The sequence below is a fragment of the Panthera tigris genome, chromosome A1 (genome assembly GCF_018350195.1).
Source record: "Panthera tigris isolate Pti1 chromosome A1, P.tigris_Pti1_mat1.1, whole genome shotgun sequence".
NCBI lineage: Eukaryota > Metazoa > Chordata > Mammalia > Carnivora > Felidae > Panthera > Panthera tigris.
In genome coordinates this window covers 187,087,874-187,107,666 of record NC_056660.1, presented here as the reverse complement: position 1 = coordinate 187,107,666, position 19,793 = coordinate 187,087,874, and the positions used below count along the sequence as shown (strand labels likewise).

General features: G+C 42.6%; 1 protein-coding gene across 2 annotated transcripts in view; it reads left to right on the top strand.

The window, feature by feature from the left end:
- The window catches only part of TTC1 (tetratricopeptide repeat domain 1), a 46,264-nt gene extending 29,512 nt beyond the window's left edge, over window positions 1-16,752 (top strand). For both annotated transcript variants that reach the window (XM_007077602.2, XM_007077601.2), the window contains exons 5-8: window positions 3,014-3,050; window positions 5,821-5,969; window positions 8,473-8,527; window positions 16,129-16,752. In XM_007077602.2, coding sequence (XP_007077664.1) covers window positions 3,014-3,050; window positions 5,821-5,969; window positions 8,473-8,527; window positions 16,129-16,262 — 375 coding nt within the window. In that variant the 3' untranslated portion in view covers window positions 16,263-16,752. The remainder of the gene's footprint in view (window positions 1-3,013; window positions 3,051-5,820; window positions 5,970-8,472; window positions 8,528-16,128) is intronic.
- The last annotated feature ends 3,041 nt before the right edge of the window (window positions 16,753-19,793 follow it).

Sequence of the window (19,793 nt, the reverse complement as noted above, 5' to 3'; positions counted from 1 at the left end):
TCCAAGGTGATTTTAGAGTGATTCATGTGGCATGGGAAAAGAAAGAATTCTAGAGTATGCAGACATTTTTTGTTCGAAGAAATAAAATAATTTAGTTTACTTAGAACAGTATTCATTCATATATTTCTACCATTGACCTGAATTCACACCTAACAGTTTTTACTCTTAGCTGGAAAAATCTTTTGCTTTTGCTTCCTGGAGACATCTTGCCACATTCTCAGACTGGAAATTGTCATTGTGAAATAACATCAGGGTTATCTTGAATTTCAGAGAAAAGGCATCATACCCATTTGGCTCCTGAGATTTGGAATTCTTTGTTTCCACAGTTGCCAAGTTATTAATACTGCCTAGGTTGAACTAGTATCATTGACCAGGTTCATGGAATTAGGAAAAGGTATGGTCTTGCTAGTCTTTTGTCTGTCACATCTGAGAAGAACTCAAAAGAGAGTTGTTCTGTGACTGTTTCCTGTACAAAGGATAGCTTTGTTAGCACAGTTGTTTATTCTTTTAAGTTGTACTCTTAATATTTTACGATTCTAAAATTAGAAACATGAAAACTTCCAGGATTAATGCACTGGAAGTGATATAAGGAGCATATTCTGAGTTTTTCAAGAAGTGGTGGGTTAACTGCTTTTAGGATTTCTGAAAGGTAGGCTCAGCATCCCTGACTGAACAACACTGACCAGGCTTTACATTTCAAATCTGGTGAGTAAAGGCCAGCTGGAGTTAGGGCAGAGTTTCAGCTCTAGGCCTGGCTACACAAGAGCAGACAAAGCCCTGCATTTTTAAAACTGTCCTTATATACAATGTGGTGTGTGTGTGTGTGTGTGTGTGTGTGTGTGTGTGTGTGTGTGTGTGTGTGACTTATGTAAGTTATGAAACGATGGCAAATAGGTTCTGAGTATTTAATTGCATGGCACTTAAAACAATTTTTTTTTTAATGTTTATTTTATTTTTGAGAGAGACAGAGACAAATTGTGATTGGAGGAGGGGCAAAGAGATGGAGACACAGAATCTGAAATAGGCTCCAGGCTCTGAGCTGTCAGCACAGAGCCCCATGTGGGGCCTGAACCCACAAACCGTGAGATCGTGATCTGAAGTCAGATGCTTAACTGACTAAGCTACCCAGGCGCCCCTAATACACAACACCTTGGACTGCCACTCTTAGCAGCAGACAATACCTGGGTGCCCTGAGGTGTTAGTAGACTATAAGCCTCAAACAAAGGATTCCAGAGTAAAATGCCATAATTCCTTGATCTGCAGGGGCTGGTTATTGATAAGGTGCATTGCCACTTAGCGGTTTTTTAGGGGCACAAAGAATACCACCAATATACACATAAGTTGTAAAGATTTACTCCTATTTTAGAAACTTTAAAATATGAAATTGTGGGGGCGCCTGGGTGGCTCAGTTGGTTAAGCGTCCGACTTCAGCTCAGGTCATGATCTCACAGTCTGTGAGTTCGAGCCCCGCGTCAGGCTCTGTGCTGACAGCTCAGAGCCTGGAGCCTGCTTCAGATTCTGTGTCTCCCTCTCTCTCTGCCCCTCCCCTGCTCATGTTCTGTCTCCCTCTGTCTCAAAAAAAAATAAAAACATTAAAAAAAAATTTTTTTTAAGGGTGCCTGGGTGGCTCAGTCGATTGAGCTTCCAACTTCAGTTCAGGTCATGATCTCACAGTCTGTGAGTTCGAGCCCCACGTCGGGCTCTGTGCTGATGGCTCGGAGCCTGGAGCCTGCTTCGGATTCTGTGTCTCCCTCTCTCTCTGCCCCTAACCCACTCACAGCCTGTCTCTGTCTCTCTCAAAAATAAAAAAACATTTAAGAATAAAAAAAAAAAATTTAATATGAAATTGTGTGTTTTAGATTTATGCAAATAAGGTGAGTTAGGGAAATACTGACTTACACAAAAGTATACAGATATCTTTACTACGGGACTTCATAGAGCTTTTAATATGTAAATTGTTACGATGAACATTGGAAGAGAGATAATATAGTTAGGGACTCCCAGATGACTCTGAAACCTTTTTTGTTCCTTGTGGGTAAAATGCAAAATAACATAAAACTGACCATTTTAACCATTTTAAACTGTACAATTCAGTATGATTAAATATATACACAATATTATGTAACCATCACCACTGTCTAGTTCCAGAACTTTTTTGTGACCCCAAAAGGAAATCCTGTACCGATTAGGCAGTCACTCCCCACTCCTGGAATTGTTTTTGATTGAATTCTGAAACCCAGTTCAATAGAAATTGCTCTGAAATATTGTGTAAAATATTTAGTGTTTTCTCCAATAGCCATTATAGGAAGTATTGAACATTTATTTGAATTAAAATTTCTGAAATATTGTAGAAAACTTCTGATTTGGGGAAAATAGACATTGCTTGAAGAGTTAAATAAGTTAGTGTCAGAGCTGGATTTCCAGTCTAGTTCTTTTGACATCCAGTGTTCTTTCCACTATGCCATTCTTCTAGATTCAGCAAGTTTAATTAGTTAGATATCTTATTTCATGAATTGTTTTGTATTTTTATTTCATCAGTGGATAAATTAAGATTTACAACTGAGACTAACGATAAGCCACAGTGTGTGTCCATAATGCATACTTTCTGGAAGATACCACTTTGGGTGTGAGAATACAACAGCTAGCCAAAGAGGAGGGTTATTAATAGTTATTCATATGTCAATCGTTTGCCCTGCTCATTGATCACAACCTTTTCTCAATATCAGCATTGTAATGTGAAGTGCCTTGCAAATATAATAGGTCAATTGCAACAATCTTTAAAGGTGTTAGGAAGAAACTATGAATAATTTGTTGCTAGACAAATCTTTTACATCAGAGCTGTCACCATTAGTTTGAATTTTAGCTTGGAAATATCATGCATGTTTTCACATGATGTCTTTGAAGAGTATTGTGCATCTCCACAAGCAGTTATTAATGATCAGTGTATGTTATTGACTCTTTGAACTATTAAGATAGAACTAGAGTGACACATTAATGTTTTGTTTACATTTAGGACAAGAAAGAGATGGCCATCGGTGACTGCAACAAAGGTACAACTTTTTAGTCTTGTTGTATGTTAACATACGAAAGCATTAATTACCTCAGCTGAACAAATAGAGTCAGTCAGATATGTGTAGTTGACCCTTGAACAACACAGGTTTGAACTGCATGGGTCTACTTATACGTGGAGTTTTTTCAATAAATACAGTAAAGTGCTCTAAATGTATTTTCTCTTATGATATCTTAATACTTTCTTCTGTTTAGCTTTCCATTGCTGTGAGAATACAGTATATAACATATATACATAGTATGTGTTAATCATCTGTTTGTTACTGGTAAGGCTTCTGGTAAACAGGTCAGCACCCCTGACCCCCACGTTATTCAAAGGTCAACTGTACTTGTACATGTGTGTACCCTTATTCTGGGACCTTTAAAAGAAGAAGCTTTATAGTTCAGCCTTCTTGGAGGTACTATATAGCAGTCACCTTAGTATACATGCTTTTGAATAGATAGTTCTGTCAGTTTATCCTGTGTTAGTAAATATGTGAAGAAGAATTCAAAGAGCTACCTTGGCAACAGAAACCCATGGAACAGGATTCACTTCTGTAGTGTCTGAATTACTTTCTGAGGAGATTGAAATTGAAGATTTTAACTGCTGCTAGGGCATCTGGATCTGTGTATTTGTGGAGAGAGAGGCAGCACAGTGGGGGGCAGCTTCTATTGGGGAACTGGTACTCTCTTCACTTGTAATAATTCCTCCAAACCTATTTGCCATCATTTTAATTACATTTTCAGATTCTACACAGTGAACCGAGACTTTACTGTCTGCTACCTGGGTTCCATTATGGTCTTTTCATCTCACCAACATATAGACACACTCCCAGCCATAGGATCACTATTGGGTTGTTGGTTGGTTGGTTGGTTTTTGTTTTTGTTTCAAAAATTTCCTAACAGTCCAGACAGTTGGTTTGGAGAATACACATGATCGCTTTTCCTTGCATCCTACTACTCTCATGAGTTTCTAGGTAATTACTAATTTGGGAAATTTTTTCAGTTTTCCATATTTGGATAGTATTTTCTTTTAGAGAATTGAAGAGTTAGAAGGAAGCTTGTATGTTATCTAGTCCCACTCATGCTCAGCATGAATTCCTCTCTTTTTTTTCTTCACATTAATTAATCACCTTCTTTACTGGCTTTCTTTTCTTTATACTTAGTATTTCCGTATACTTAGTATTTCCTTCTTAATATACTGAAGGAAAGTGTTACTACTTTGAATCTAGCAAAGTACTTTCGACCTATTACTGTGTTGGGCTAGAACTAATTCTGAATATGCTGTTTTGTTTGGAGGAAGGTATTTAACCTTAATTTGTGTGAGATGTGTGGGTTAGAAGGATTTAAATTAGGAACAGTTTGCTGATGTTCAGATCTCCTTTTTCTGTAACCACTCCACCTTTCAAATGGCTGGCTTCCCTCAGATATTCCCTTTTCATAGTCTTTGAGCACTCTCTGAAGTTACCTTATTTTCCTCCCTTCACTTATCTACTAGAATAGCTTAAAGCTTCATGTGAAGGATCTTGTCTGCTTGTTTACCACTATACTCTAGAGATAATACTACATGAAGTGCATATATTTGGTACTAAAGAAATAGTTACTAAAAGCATGAATGAGTAAAAGTTGAGTATATTACTTGAAGAGAAAAAAGTTCTAGAGCCATGACATTGCTTTCTAACAGAAAAAGAAACAAAAGAATAGGAGAAAGACAGTATATAGTTGATCCAAAACATGGGCAGAGGATTTTTCAAAGGGCAATTGTTGTTGGATAAAGGAAAGGGTGTAATGGGGCACCTGGGTGGCACAGTCGGTTGAGCGTCCGACTTCAGCTCAGGTCATGATCTCACAGCTCGTGAGTTGGAGCCCCATGTTGAACTCTGTGCTGACAGCTCGGAGCCTGGAGCCTGCTTCGGATTCTGTGTCTCCCTCTCTCTCTGCCCCTAACCCACTCACATTCTATCTCTGTCTCTCTCAAAAATAAACATTTAAAAAAATTAAAAAAAAAAAAAAAAAAAGGAAAGGGTGTTATGCACCAGTGACCTAAAGGTGTTGGAACACAAGTTTGAAGGAACAATGGGGGTTTAACTAAACATGTAGCCTCAGTAGTTAAGGCATAACCTCAGTCAATTGAGGCCTAGAAAAAAGGATCATAGCAGAATCTGACACCAAACTGTTCCTTCAACTCTTTCATTTGTACCTTCAGATTCTTGCTCACTTTGGCACTGTGCACATGGGCTCTGTGTTCTGGCCTGTTCTGAACTAGATGAAGGACGGGTATGTGAAAACAGGACTTTGGGTATAGACCAGGGTTTAGTAAACTATAATCATCAAGCCAAATACAGCCTGCCACCTGCGTGTGTATGGCCCATGAGCTAAGAATGGCTTTTACATTCTTAAGTGGTTAGAAATCAGAAGGGAAATATTTTGTGATATATGAAAATTATGAAATGCAAATTTCAATGTCCATAAACAAAGGTTTATGGGAACACAGCCATTTATTTATAATAAATATATTTATACATTGTCGTTTCTTTTGTGTTACAGTCACAGAGTTGAGTAGTTGCAAAAAAGATGGTCTGTCCCGTAGAGCCTGAGATATTTACTGTCTTGCCCTTTATAAGAAAAAGTTTGCCTGTGCCAGGTGTTGCCTTTGACAAATGATTCTTCCTTTTAGACCTTCGGAGGATGGTTAATAAAGAAACATGATATAGCTAAGGATGTGCAGGCCCTTTTTCCTCATTGTAACAATGATTTCTTCTCTTTTTACAGCTATTCAGTTAAACCCCAGCTATATCAGGGCAATATTGAGGAGAGCGGAGTTGTATGAGAAGACTGATAAGCTAGATGAAGCCCTGGAGGACTATAAATCCATATTAGAAAAAGATCCATCAATACATCAAGCAAGAGAAGCTTGCATGGTAAACCAATTTTTTTTATTTATTTTATTTATTTTGAGAGAGAGATAGCAAGTGGGGGAGGGAGAGAGAGGGAATCCCAGGCAGGCTCTGTGCTGTCAGCACAGAGCCCAGTGCGGGGTTCAAACTCACGAACCATGAGATCATGACCTGAGCCAAAGTCAGGAGTCAGACGCTTAAGTGACTGAGCCACCCAGGTATCCTGGTAAACCTAATTTTTTTAAGTGGTTTTTTTTTTTTTTTTTCTGTTCTGTGTATTGCTACTCACTGAATCTTAAATAATCCTTTGGGACCCAACTACCTTCTGTTTTTTATATATTTATATTATATATTTTTTTTTCACACTTTTGTCATTTTATTCACCAATCACAAATACGATCTAAGGAGTCAAAGTGATCATGATTAATGGACTAGCACCTGGAACAAAATATATGGGAGATCTAACTTTGTGACCATGTGCCATTTAATCCCCATTCTGTTCATCTGTAGGGTTAATAAGAACTCAGTTTCATTGTTGGACTAGGCAGATCTTGTCCACTGTAGTTGTACAGTTTAGTCCAAAATGAATCTTAGTGTTATAGATCATAAACTCTGGTTTTCTGTCCATCTTTTTCAGTCACTGAGTTTCTAGTTATTATATGGCCAGCATGTTTCCAATTAAATATATTCCAAATTAGCCTCCTTATCTTTCTTAAAATTACTCTTATTCTTGTCCATGGCACCGTAGATCCTTTTGCTTCTAATAAACATCACAGTATTTTTAGGTCAGTTGTCAATTAGCTCCATATTACTGGAGTTCTCCCCTTAAAAATAACCTTGGATCTGTGCCTTTACCTTTAACACCGCTCTTGGTCTCTAATGTGCAGAGCAGTACACCCTCTAACACACGTGCTGCAGAGTTGGATGTGTCTGTATTATCGCCCTCCCAGATAACAGATGTTCAGATAGTTTGAGAAACACTGACCATTAAACAGTCTTCTTCGCTGCCAAACTTCCCAGCTGGCCACAAGGACAGAGAGGTCTGTCGTGTGCACCAGCACACAGCACAGGTTGCAGGCCTCCAGGAGATGAGACAGCAGGGACGTTTTTTTCATCAAAGGCAGCATTTTAAAATGGGAAGGTTTAGATGAAAATCTAAGTCAGACCCCTCTTAAAAATTGGGAGGTGTGGACATACTGGATCTTTCTTGAATTCCTGTGTCTTGGCATTCGGCTAGAACTCTTCATTTCCTTGCTGACTATGCTGCTCTCTATTGCCTTACACTGATTGATTTCCTAGGTTACATTTCCTGTCTGGATGCTGAGAGCATTTGAGCAGGGCCCCGCCATGTAGGACTTCCCACTCATTTCACGAGATCATTATTCCACCAAGCAGACCTGAGAGATGTTGACCGATCTCCCTGCATTAATGTCCTAGGTGGTTTGGGTTTTGTTTTGCTTTGTGTTTTTGCACCCTCGAGAGGAATTCCTTCAGTAATAACAAATTTTTTATTTATCTAAAAATGGAGCAATGAGAAAAAGACTGATTCGGATCATTAAAATACATAAGTAAATTTGACGCCACTTTTAGTGCTTTATGTGACTTTTAACATCTCTGGTGGTAGTATTGACTTAATTTGACATGCAGAAAAGGAATAGAGTTCTTAAAATCTTGGCTAAATTCTTGGTAGCCTTTATCCTTGGCAAATTAGGTTTAAACCATCTGTAAAAGGAAGCCTTTTATATTAGCTGTCATATGCATAAAGAATTTATTTTATTTTGAATTATTATGACTGGGTTATCGCAGAGTACTTAGGGGCGATCATAGAGCTAAAAGCAGCCATCTGAGACTCTGATCTAGATCAGTGATTTTCAGCTGGCATGATTTGGGATGGGTTGCCAGGGACATGTGGCAATGTCTGAAGATACTTTGGTTGTCATGACCAGGATGGTACTCTTGGCATCTAGTGGCCAGGGATGCTCTAAACATCCTGCACAAGATGCACAAGACAACCCCCACAACAAAGAATTACGTAGTCCAGGATATCATGTTGCCAAGATTGAAAAAACCTGAGCGAGTTGATCATTTAGGAACATCCAATACTGATCTGACCCCTTCTTAGCAAATTAGATTATATTAATAAAGGACTTCAAGTTAAAAAATATAAATGAACCAAAAAAAATTTTTTTAATATATAAACTATAATCCTACCACCTAAATATTACCACTGTAAACATCTGGTATGTGTTCTTTCAGAAATTTTTTTATGTGTATATTCACCAAATTTTTATTGAGATTCTTCCCAGGCCACTGGGCCAAGAACTGGGAGTATAGCAGTGAACCAGACAAAACTCCTTTGTGTAGCTCACCCACAAATATTTGTGGGGTTTTTTTTTTTTATTTAACAGGATCATATATATGTACATCACCTGCTCTGACTTTCACATTAAGTGTGTGTTGCTCAATTTCAAAACAAAGCCAGAAGATTTTTCACCAGCTCTTCTTGTTTCTCCTCTTTTCCCCTCAGAGATTACCTAAGCAGATTGAAGAACGTAATGAAAAGCTAAAGGCAGAGATGTTAGGTAAGTTTGCGCCCCTTACTTTCCCACGGCCCTGGTAGCTGGGAGGCAGGATGCGGGACAGCAGGATTTGGTACTTGCTGGAGGAGAATACAACAGTGAGAAATAGCTCTGGGGCCCTTCATTTGTTGTGTGAGCCAAACCATGGCCCTAGTGAGTTTGAGCTGTTTTGGACTCCAGGCGGTTTAGAGTGGTTTAGAGAGGGTGTCAGCTTTTCAAAAACTAAACTTCTATTTAGTTTTTCCTGCCTTCAAGAATGTAAAATGTGATTCAACCTGGCATCCCACTAACAACTATTTCAGATCATGAATTTCATGAAAAGAGTTGAATTTCTTCATGGAGTAAATGACTTATGTTTTTCATTTCATTAGAGTATAGTCACTACCAGCCGATACTGTGTCAGAACTAAGGGAATTTTTGTTTTGAAAATGGCATAAGAGTCCCTTCAGTGTTTGAGAAGACATGAGAAGTCAGGAATGAGGAATAAATGGTGAGGAGAACAAAGGAGTGTGAGTGAAGCATACGTCAAATGGATTCATGGTTTATTTCTCTTATTTGCCGAAGCATTTTATAGTTGGGGTCAGAGAAGCCTTCCCATGAACAGCCTGTTTGACTCAAGGGAGTCAAGTTTCCTAGACAGAGAGCTCTCCAGCACATTCTGCTTATAACCTGTCTTGTATTTCCCTGCTCAAGATCTGCTTTGTGTTTTACCTTATGAATATTTTCTAAATCTACTATGTGAATTGAATTTAATATATTGCCATCAGGTGGGCCTAAATGAAAAATCTTAAAATAAATTGGACTTGGCCATTTATGGCCACTGCATAGGTGTCAGTATCCAGAGAATGAGAACATAGTTTCCAAAGGATCAGTCTGATAGCAGAACTGATTGAGAACAAGCCATTAAACCTGGACAATCCAAAACCTCTCGCTCCTGCTAAGAACTGTTTTAGAGTTGGGGACACTTCTGGAGCATTCCCCAGTTTTTCCAAAAAAGGCTCTTTCTTTCCCTAATTTACACCTACTTGACAGTTTTCCCTAATTGACACCTTGTTTGAGCAAAAAAAAATTATTTTAGAGGTACTCTTTCTTCAAAGAAAAGGGAAAAGAGAATTTTTCACCTATTCTAACAGTGACTCTTTGTTTTAGAAAAAAGCTAGTATCTGTACTTAGCTGAGCCAGATTCAGGCTGGAGGAGATTTGGGGTGGCCACAGTGCACTTGGAAAAGACCCTTGTTGTTCTTTGGGTCTGTTTCTTTGAGCCAGTTTGAAACCGTGAAGGGATGGATGTAGATGGAATCTTATAGCCATTGTCAACTCCCGATGGAATCAAAACTTCCATTTCTCCTTGCCTGGCTGGCTGAGTCCCTCTAGATTCTCATGAGCCAAAATTTCTGTCTCTGTAGCTTTGGGTTTTACTTATATTGTCCCCTTCGTTTGAAATATTCAAGTTGAATTCATTCTCAGTTGCTTCTGTAATGACTTCTCCCCTCATCGGATTTCAGCAGTTTAAGTTGCTTGGTAAATCATATGTCAGTTTGTTGTTAAACATAAAAAGTATGAATAACTAGACTCCTTTACCTTCTTACTCAGTAGAAGGATCATGAATAAGATACTGCCTCTAGGTGTTCCCCACTGTAGGAGAGCCTAAAAGGGAGAGAGCACTCTTCAAGTGGAATCACAGCCCCACAAGAGCATTCCGGACTTCTTCCCTCCCCCTTACAGGTGCCATGGCTGTGCTTCCTCTGCTGGGGGGTCCTCGGGAGCCACTCACGGCAGAATAATCTCACCCCTAGACATTCTGAGCAAGCCTTCTGCAGTGGACCACACAATTTTTAGCGCTGGTTTCTCTGGAATGCTGGCTTCTGCTAAAAACTGGCAGTTAAAGATTTTAAAAGCCTGCTCAATACCACTTGTCATTGGCATTTACAAAGTGAGGTCATTATTTAACAAAATGAGCTTTTTTATTTAAGGTTGCTCAGTTATCTCTGACTTTTTCTTTTCTTTTTCTTTTGTCAGTAAGTTGACTGCCTTTTTGTTAGAAAAAAGAGCCATAAAGCTGCCTCCGTGAAGGAAAAAATCCTAATTGGACTAATGAAAGGATGAACATCCTTGCTTCTCCCTTTCTAGCCTGTTATTGAGAAAATTATTAGAAAAAAAAGTACATAAATCATTAGAACAACCCCAGTAATGCTTCCCTCTCATAGGCACCTGCGGCTGCTTCCTGCCCAGCCACTGTGGCACACCGCCTGGGCCTTGTTCCCATCCAGCCTAGCTCTTCCACTCATACCATCACCTCCTTACACCCTCTTGGAACATATTTCTGCTCTCCTGATTCCTGAAGCTTCTCAGGTGTTCACTCCTGGCCACTAGCAACCTAACGAGTGCACATTTGTGAACTGAATTAAGAACACCATCTTGTATGATGCCGTGATCAAGAGCTACGTAAGGTCACTTAGAAGTAACCTGTCCGTTGTCTTTGCAAAGATTTGACACGTTCTTTTGGCTCTTTCCGTGCATTAGGTGCTTCTCTGCTCTGCATAGTAGAGGGTCCTAGAACCAGCTCCCTCACCCAACGTCATAAGAAAGCCTTGACGTTGTCACTGTCTCTTAAAACTGCTGAAGTCATAGGGGCGCCTGGGTGGCTCAGTTGGTTGAGCGTCCAACTTCGGCTCAGGTCATGATTTCACGGTTTGTGAGTTTGAGCACCACGTCAGGCTCTGGTGCTGACAGCTCAGAGCCTGGAGCCTGCTTTGGATTCTGTGTCCCCCTTTCCACCCCACCCCTGCTTGTGCTCTGTCTCTCTCTGTCTTTCAAAAATGAATAAACATTAAAAAAAAAAAACAAACTGCTGAAGTCATACATGTGAGTATGGAAATCCAGGGTCGTTTTTTCATATTTCTTTTCATGCCACTCTGCCTGATGCTCGTTAGAGACTCCACATGCAGTGTGCTCTGGCCACATGAGTGTCTCTAAACCAATCCCTTGCTGTCATTATTCCCTCAGAGAGTATCAGTTTGTAGATTTTCACTGCCCTGCTTTCTGCCTCATTCCCTGGTTGCTGCTTCTCCAGCTCCTCTCAAGAGAGTCACTCCTGGGGCGCCTGGCTGGCCCAGTCGGTTAAGTGTCTGACTTCGGCTCAGGTCATGATCTCACGGTTTGTGAGTACGAGCCCCTCATCCAGCTCTCTGCTGTTAGCACAGAGCCCACTTCAGGTCCTCTGTCCCCTTCTTGTTCTGCCCCTCCCCCACTTGCATTCTCTCTGTCTCTTTAAATAAGTAAACTTTAAAGAAAAAAAAAAGTCACTCCTGCTTCTTTGACAGTTCTTGGGAAGGCTTATTTCAGCCTCCGCTTTCACCCAAAAGCTAATGTAGGTATTTAATTTGGCTGTGAATTATTTTATCTTCCATATTCTGTGCTTGATTTGCCTTTTGCTCAAAGGAAAGCAAGAGGCAGCTGCATGGCTTAGTATTCCTGCCTCATAAGAGGAAATGCAGTGAGTGGGGATTCAGTTGTGTCCTGCTGGGCCCAAACCCCAGCTGTCTTTAAGGAAGTGAAAACAAATGGCATTCCTGGCCCTCCTCAGGGTGAATGGACTGCCACACAGTATCTCCAAGGAGAAGTTATGTGTAAGAGTCCATTGGGTTATTGTGACACAGTGTTGCTTGGAGGCATAGAAACTAACACTTATCAGATCTGGATCCAGTGACAAGCGTTAATCTCTAGTCATAAACATTCCTGTCTGAGCACAAGCAATTTGGGACTCTTCTCTTTGCCTGCAGTTAGTCTAATAGATGAGATCCTAACACGGACATGTTGACACGTCCCAGCTGAGTGATGGTGCCAGATCTGCTCCAAGTGGAAATAAGAAAATCTGACTGATTACTGCCTAGATAGGGAAGGCGTACAATTTGGCAGCCAGTGGAAAGGGTGGCAGATAGGCTAATGTGGCAGATCCTGTCCGAGAGGCCAGGAAGCTGCATTAGTCTCTGAGCATCCAACCGGACTCTAAACAGCAGCAGGGAAACTCCTGAGGGTGAGTGTGAGTATATTTATGAGCATGATCTCTACCGAAGGTGCTTCTCTACTGTAACCATAAACAGCAAAAGATGCATTTTTCAATCATCTTTCAACCAAAAAATCATTGGTTCTACCATAATGTTTTGCTCTGTTCCCTTATATTCTCACTGGCCTCAGTCTGATTTCAGAGCTTTTTTTCTTCTTCCTTTTTAAGATTTTATTTTTAAGTAATCTGTATACCCAGTGTGGGTCTCAAACTCGCAACCCCGCGATCAAGAGTTGTACGCTCCACCAACTGAGCCAGCCTTGCACCCCTCAGAACTTCTTTACCCAGCATTATAGGCATTCAGATATTTGTTCAGTGAATAAATAAATGGCTGCTTTCCCAGAATGTTGCACTAACTTTCTGTCAGGACCACCTCCAGGCTCTCCTTTTCATTCTTCCTTTGCCACAGCATTATTAACCCTTAAAGCTCAGTTCTCAAATCTTCAGTGGCCTTCCCCGTGGCACAAGAACCATAGACTCTGGCCTGGCTCATAAGAACCTGCCCGAGCCCACTGGACACATTGCTTGCCCTTGCCCACCCCTCTCTAAACATTTATCCAAACCATTTTTGCCAGCCCTGCCCGCTCCCTCTGTCTCAAATGACTACAGTCCTGTCTGTCCTCTGATGATGATTTGCATGGACACTCTTACACGAGAAGCTCTGGCAGGGCTCCCCCCTCCCCACCCCCAGGAAGGAATCTTCTTACTGACTCTCCTGGCACTCGTATCTCAGCTTCCCTGTGAACTGGCTTATGTGTGTGTGTGTGTCTTGTCTTCCCCATCGTATCTCAGCTTATTCTGGTGAAGTGACTGTCTCCTGTCTCTGCCTCCCTACCACACAGCGAGATGCCACACTTGTGAACTTAGGACTGTTGGTCAGATTCAAGTCTGGGAACCTCAGGTCGTCTCTAACATGGAGACTTTTTCATCGTGTCTTTATCAGGTGTCTCAAGCACTTTGTGTGCATTGTCTCACGTAGCAGATAGAACTTCCCACATTCTGATCTGGAGATCACATAGTAAAACTATTGCGGAATGTTAGAAAGGCCGAGAACGGAAGGAAGGAGAATGATAGCCTGTGTGCAGGCTGAGTCCTCAGAGAAACAGAAGCAGGATCGGATTAGATGTACAAGAAACCCATCGGGGAAACACCTGGAAGGGGAAGTGGGGCAGAGGGGTGGGAGCTGTCAGATGGCTGTGGAGGATAGAGGGAAGCGGAGTAGGAAGTCTCACCCAGCATGTAGTGCTCAGAAAGTTCCAGCAAAGCCATTGGGGAGCCCCACTCACCTGTCAGAGCACCTGGTCTGCCCCTACCGAGCTCAGTCGGTCATTGACTGGGACATGCAGGTGTCGGCAGAGGGCATCTGGGGAAGCACGTTTTCATGAGTGCCGTCCAGAGAATCAGTTAAGCTAAAAGTACAAGGCTCACTGTGGTGGGCACCTTCTTCAGCAGGGCAAGCAAAGTGAGAACCTGCAGAAGGCTCTAATTGTCCCTCTCCATCTGCAGTTTAAAGTCCTGTCCCCTTGCCATCCACGGAACACAGTGGCATGCCAGCGTCCTGCCCCTCTCAGTTCTTCAGCGCGCTGCAGTGTAGTCTCTCCTGAGGTGCCTCTCACCCCCGCACAGGCGGAGAGCTCCTCCCCTGGGGCTCGGGGCGCACCTCGCTCCTGTGTCTGCCTCCCCACTAGACCGAGAGCATCTCCGAAGTCTGTAGCTCCCATTGCATCACATGGCAGAGCCCGTACAGTTGGCGCTCTCACGGGTTGCTGTGCAGTGAGATGGGCTTGCAGCAAGACCTCCATCCAGGGGGCACCCGGGGCTCAGTCGCCAGTCCAGAGTGGCCCTCTAACAGAGGAGGCTGCCAGATGGCGCTGCTACTTTTGGGAAGCGTGGTGTGACCATCCCTTGAGATTCATTCTCCTTTCATTCACTCCATGTCAGAAGAGCCAAGGGTTGTGCCAGCAGTGACCTTTTAGTTGGCTTCTTTAAATGTGTGTTTCCCCCCTGCCCTCCTTCCTCAACCCCAGGACAGACCGCCGAGGTCCTGGGTGACTCATGCTTACCTGAGGATGCCCCCTCCTTTGTTTGTTGTGGCCCCTACCTGGGCATCCATCCACTTGAGGCTGTGCTCTGGACGGCACCTGGGTGTGGGGATGGGCTGCCAGTGCCTCTCCTCAAACAGGCGTACTCAGCATGTGTGATCCAGGTTTAAGTTTGGGAAGCCTGTCTGGAGACTGGTCAGCCTGGGTCTGAGAGCTTCCGGGGGATAAGTCTTAGACTGAGACCAAAAGTTCTTTCAACGAGTTACTAGAAAAGGCCTTGACATGTGAAGGCCATGCATCTGTAAGTTCTCTGCTTGGGCTTTGCTTCAAGGTGGGAGGCCTCAGAGAGAGAAAGCTGCTAACAAGTGGGACGGTGGGAAGGAACCCATAGCTCTGACAGTTAGGGGCTTCTTCCCCTTTACCCCCACGCTCCTCTCCATTGGAAGTGTACCTGCAAGAACAATTGTTCAGAAAGAGTTGAAACTGTGTATTCACCTGTTCCAGCCAAAGATTTTCCAAAATGCTCCTACCTTCAAATATTCCATCCCATTGCCCCATAAGTCCCTATAAATCTCCAGCTGTTGACATACAAACTCTGTGGCACTCTTATATGTAGAATCCACATAAAACTCCTTGTTTATACCACGTGTCTCAATTTTGGTTTTTGAAACGTGAATGTACCTGTGATTAATGAGTAAAGCCCGAATCTTAGGGAGAAGAGACTGGACTATTGAGGTGGGTGGTGCCATCAAAGGAATAAGAACCCCTGTTTCCTGAGAAGCAGCGAGTTTGGTGTAGAAGCTAAGGCTTTCCCTAGTAAAGCAGGAAGCTCTTCAGTGTGAACCCTGGCTCAGTAGAAGTCTGCTGAGTGGAATTGGATGCAGCAGGTGGCTGCTGCTTTTTCCACAGAGAACAGACTTGGAGGGGCCACCACCCTTAGCACCAGGCCCTGGGGCTCGGCAGTATGCTTTCAGCCCCCCTGGGAGCAGCAGTCGCTTTGGCCATCACTCATCCCAGGGCCTGTGTCCTTTGTTGGTCCTGGCCTGTTTGGACAGGAAGATCATCTACAAAGTACAGGCTTGGGGGTGGTGCCTGGGTGGCTCAGTCGGTTAGGTGTCCAACTTCGGCTCAGGTCACGATCTCACAGTTCATGAGTTCGAACCCCACATCGGGCTCTGCACTGACAGCTCAGAGCCTGGATCCTGCTCTGGAATCTGTGTCTCCCTCTCTCTCTCTCTCCCCCCCCTCCCCCACTTGCTCTCTCCAAATAAACTTAAAAAAAAAAAAAAAAAAAAGGCTTGGGGATGGGTGGCCCTAAAGTGTGACCACACTGCTGAGGGGGCTAAAGTTTTCATAATTTTAAAAGCGGGAGTTTCTTTAACTGAAGAGAGATGTTCTTTATATTTTGTAATCAGATAGGAAGGCAGGATCAGTCAAGGTCTTCCTGCATCTGTTTATTCCCCATATTTATTTGAATTTCCACTTTTACATTGCAGGTAAACTAAAAGATCTTGGAAACTTGGTTCTTCGACCTTTTGGACTCTCCACCGAAAATTTCCAGATCAAACAGGATTCCTCTACTGGTTCCTACTCCATCAATTTTGTTCAAAATCCAAATAATAACAGATAACAAAGTTTACAGTAGCTTTTAAAGCTGGCTTGGAGATTGTATGCTGCTCGCTGTTAGCAAGGGGGAAGGCCCTGCCAATATTTAACTTTCAAAAGCATCTTATCTCAAAGACAGGCTATCTGCTAGGGCCCAGTGCTCCCTTCTCCCTCTTGTTTTATGATCCAGGTCAAATGCACTTCTGATGTAATAAGCCTAATTTGATTTCCGTTTTAAGGTGGTGTCTATGCATCTGTTACCCTTGATTCTGGCTGACCTTTGCTTTGTCCGGGCAGAAGCCTGCTTGTCAAAGCTGACCTCCCCGAGCTATACACACAAGCCCAGCCAAAGTGTCTCCTGGCCCGAGCCAGGTTCAGAGACTACCCAGACATGATTCATGAGGCTCCCGCCTGCTGCCCCCTCTCCCTGATTACTCACATTGCTCAGGCCGCCGGGCATGGGCTCCAGCATCTCCTGGTTTCCTCTGTGGTAATAAACGCTTTCTTTGACGGTCTGAGCTGGCTTGTGAATTTTGTCCCCATAATGACAGCTAAAGCAGAAGGCTCCTCTGGCTTCAGGCTCAGTGTTGCTGAATGTTACCAGCATCCACAGATCTGCCCACAGTCTTAGTTGTCACCTCGAAGATGATCTTGAAGAACTGACCATTCCGCCAGGTACTAGAATGCAGAAACCACCTCACACAGTGTCTTGGGCCTCTTCATGTTTGTGCAGATCATGATGAGATCAGTGTTTTTGCCCAAGCATCAGTCTTAACAGTTTCAACTTAAAGTAGCTCCATTCAAGAAGAGCGGTATGTGAATCCCAGACAAAACCATATTCTTTTAGACTACACGAACCCAGAGGTTTCAAAGGTAGGTTTGGGCTTTCTTAGTCATCACTGATTGTTGGTGAAAGCTTTCAGTTCTGGTTTGAGTGTCAAAGGCAGTGACTTGCAGGTTTCATCTCAGAACTGAAGTGCCCATATAATTCTGTAAGTGACATTGCAGCAGTCCTGCTCCGTGTCCAGATGTGCCACAGCTCTGATCTGTTCCTCAGAGCCCCTTAGAGTGCAGTGCGTTGGTCGGTTGCAGAATGATGTGCAGTGTTAACTCTGTGCTATGCTAAGCCTCTCTTCCAGATTTTGAAATGGAATTAAGGGGGAAAGGAGAGGGGGAGAGCGTGTGGTTACTTTTGCTTTGCTGTCTTTATGATAAATCAATCTGGCATCTGAAGTTCTCAAAAAAGTGTGTGTGAGGAATCACAGCGATTGTGCAGGAGCTTTGGCCAAAAGGCCTGTGTCTGGCTCTCGGTGGTGATGGCGTCCTGTGCAGCCGTTTTGCCAGAGCAGCGATTCCCAGGTCGCTCACCTCAGGACCCTCACACTCCAGAGCGTTTGAAGAGTGTTTGGGGTTATGTGGATTTTATCCATTGATGTTTACCAGATGAGAAATTAAAACTGAGAAGTCCCGTAAATACTTAGTTAATTCCTTTAAAAATAGCAAATATATTTCTTGTTTATATATATATATATTTTTTTTTAAAACAATATTTTTAGAAAACTGTCTTCCAAAACAAAAACATGACATCATTTTACATTTCTGTAAATCTCTTTCACGTGTGGCTTAGTAGAGGCTAGCAGGATTCAGATCTGCTTCTGCACTCAGGTTGTCACAGTATCCCGTCATGTAGCCTGGTGAATCCTACACCGTGCACACCCATGACAGTGTGACAGTGAGAAAAGCAGTTGACCTACCTCTTAGTATTAGCGAAAATAGCTTTGACTTCTTGGAGACCTGAAAGGGTCTCAGGAATTCCTGGCAGGCCTCAGGGCACTTTTTTTCTTCTTTAATAGAGCTCTACACCCAACATGGGGTTTGAATCACAACCCCAAGATCAAGAGTCGCATGCTCTACCAACTGAGCCAGCCAGGCTCCCCTCAGACCACATTTTGAGAGCTACTTTGCCAGATTCTGACTTTGGGCTCAACAGCTGAGACTCAGCCAAGGTCGGAGCTGAGATTCCTGAGCACCTGTCTGAACCTCCAGGGAGTGAGGAAATAGACATGTTTGCCTAGATACAGCCTTCCTTAAGACATTGTCATTGCCACGGGCTCCAGAGGTTTTTGTTTTGTTTTGTTTTGTTTTTGTTTTTGTTTTTTTAGTCTATTTTCAGAGAGCACAAGCATGAGCAATGGAGGGGCAGGGAAAGAGGGAGAGAGAGAATCCCAAGCAGGCTCCGCACTTGGGACCAGTGCGGAGGCTCCACACTCCGAACCAGACGCAGGGCTTGAACTCACAAACCATGAGATCATGACCTGAGCTGAAATCAAGAGCCGGACACTCAACTGACTGAGCTACTCAGGTGCCCAGGTTTTGCTTCTTAGGCCTTCCTCTCTGCTTCCTCTCCCTTCTCCACCACCTCCACCCTGCTGAAATCTCACAATGAATCTTGAAAGAAAAGAAAGAGAATCTAACTAGGTGTGAAATTTTTTTTTAAATTTTTTTAACGTTTATTTTTGAGAGAGTGCAAGCAGGGGAGGGACAGAGAGAGAAGGAGACACAGAATCCGAAGCAGGCTCCAGGCTGAGCTGTCAGTGCAGAGCCCGATGCGGGACTCAAACCCATGAACTGTGAGATCATGACCCGAGCCGAAGTCAGACACTCAACCGACTGAGCCACCCACACACCCCTAAGTGTGAAATTTGGAGGGTTTTTTTTTTTTTAATCAACCACAATTATTTCTCTGTTTACAAATCTGGAAGAAAAAATAGATTCAACCTTTTGAAAATAGTTGACATTAGAATGAATGGAATAGAATTGAAGCATTTGATTCTGTATATGTTCTTATTCCGACAATATCATGATGGATCAAAATAATTTTGGATCTCCTTCAACAGTTTCCTTGAAGACTATTAAGATACATTTTATTTAAATAGTATCTATTCCCTGCCTCCATGAGCTCCTGGAAGGTAAGGGCCATGTTTATTTTTTTAATAGCACCAACACCTACCGCTCTACCAGAAACCCAGTTAATTGGTATTAAAGAGCATTCTATAAGAAGTGTTTTCAATGTGAATAACCATCACAATCCAGAAGTCTCCAGTATCTGTACCCTTTGATTAGTACCTGATTTTTAAAATGTCTCCTTTACTAACCGTTATATGTTATCTCAAGGTAAGTAGAAACTAGTCATTTCCTCAAAATCTTAAGATCCAGCAAGTGTTTTTAATGTCAGCCAGGTTTATGTGCTATTTTTCACCTTCCAAAGAATATGGTGGGAGGCAATGAAAGATAATAGCTTGGTTTCACCTAGTCGAGACCAGTGGATTGATCTGGGACTTCCCTGTGTATTGCCCAGAATGGCCTTAACACCCTACAGTTAATGGTCCCAGAACTTTCTACAGTAGTGTTTTTATTTGGATAGGTGTGCAGTTCTGGCTAATTTAGAGGGCTCAGCTAGGATTTCTCAACAGTGAATCCAGTACTTATACACTGTGAAGCTTAAAAAGACACTTTGTAAAGAAAGTCACTTTAAGCCAGTGGGGAGCCCATCTTG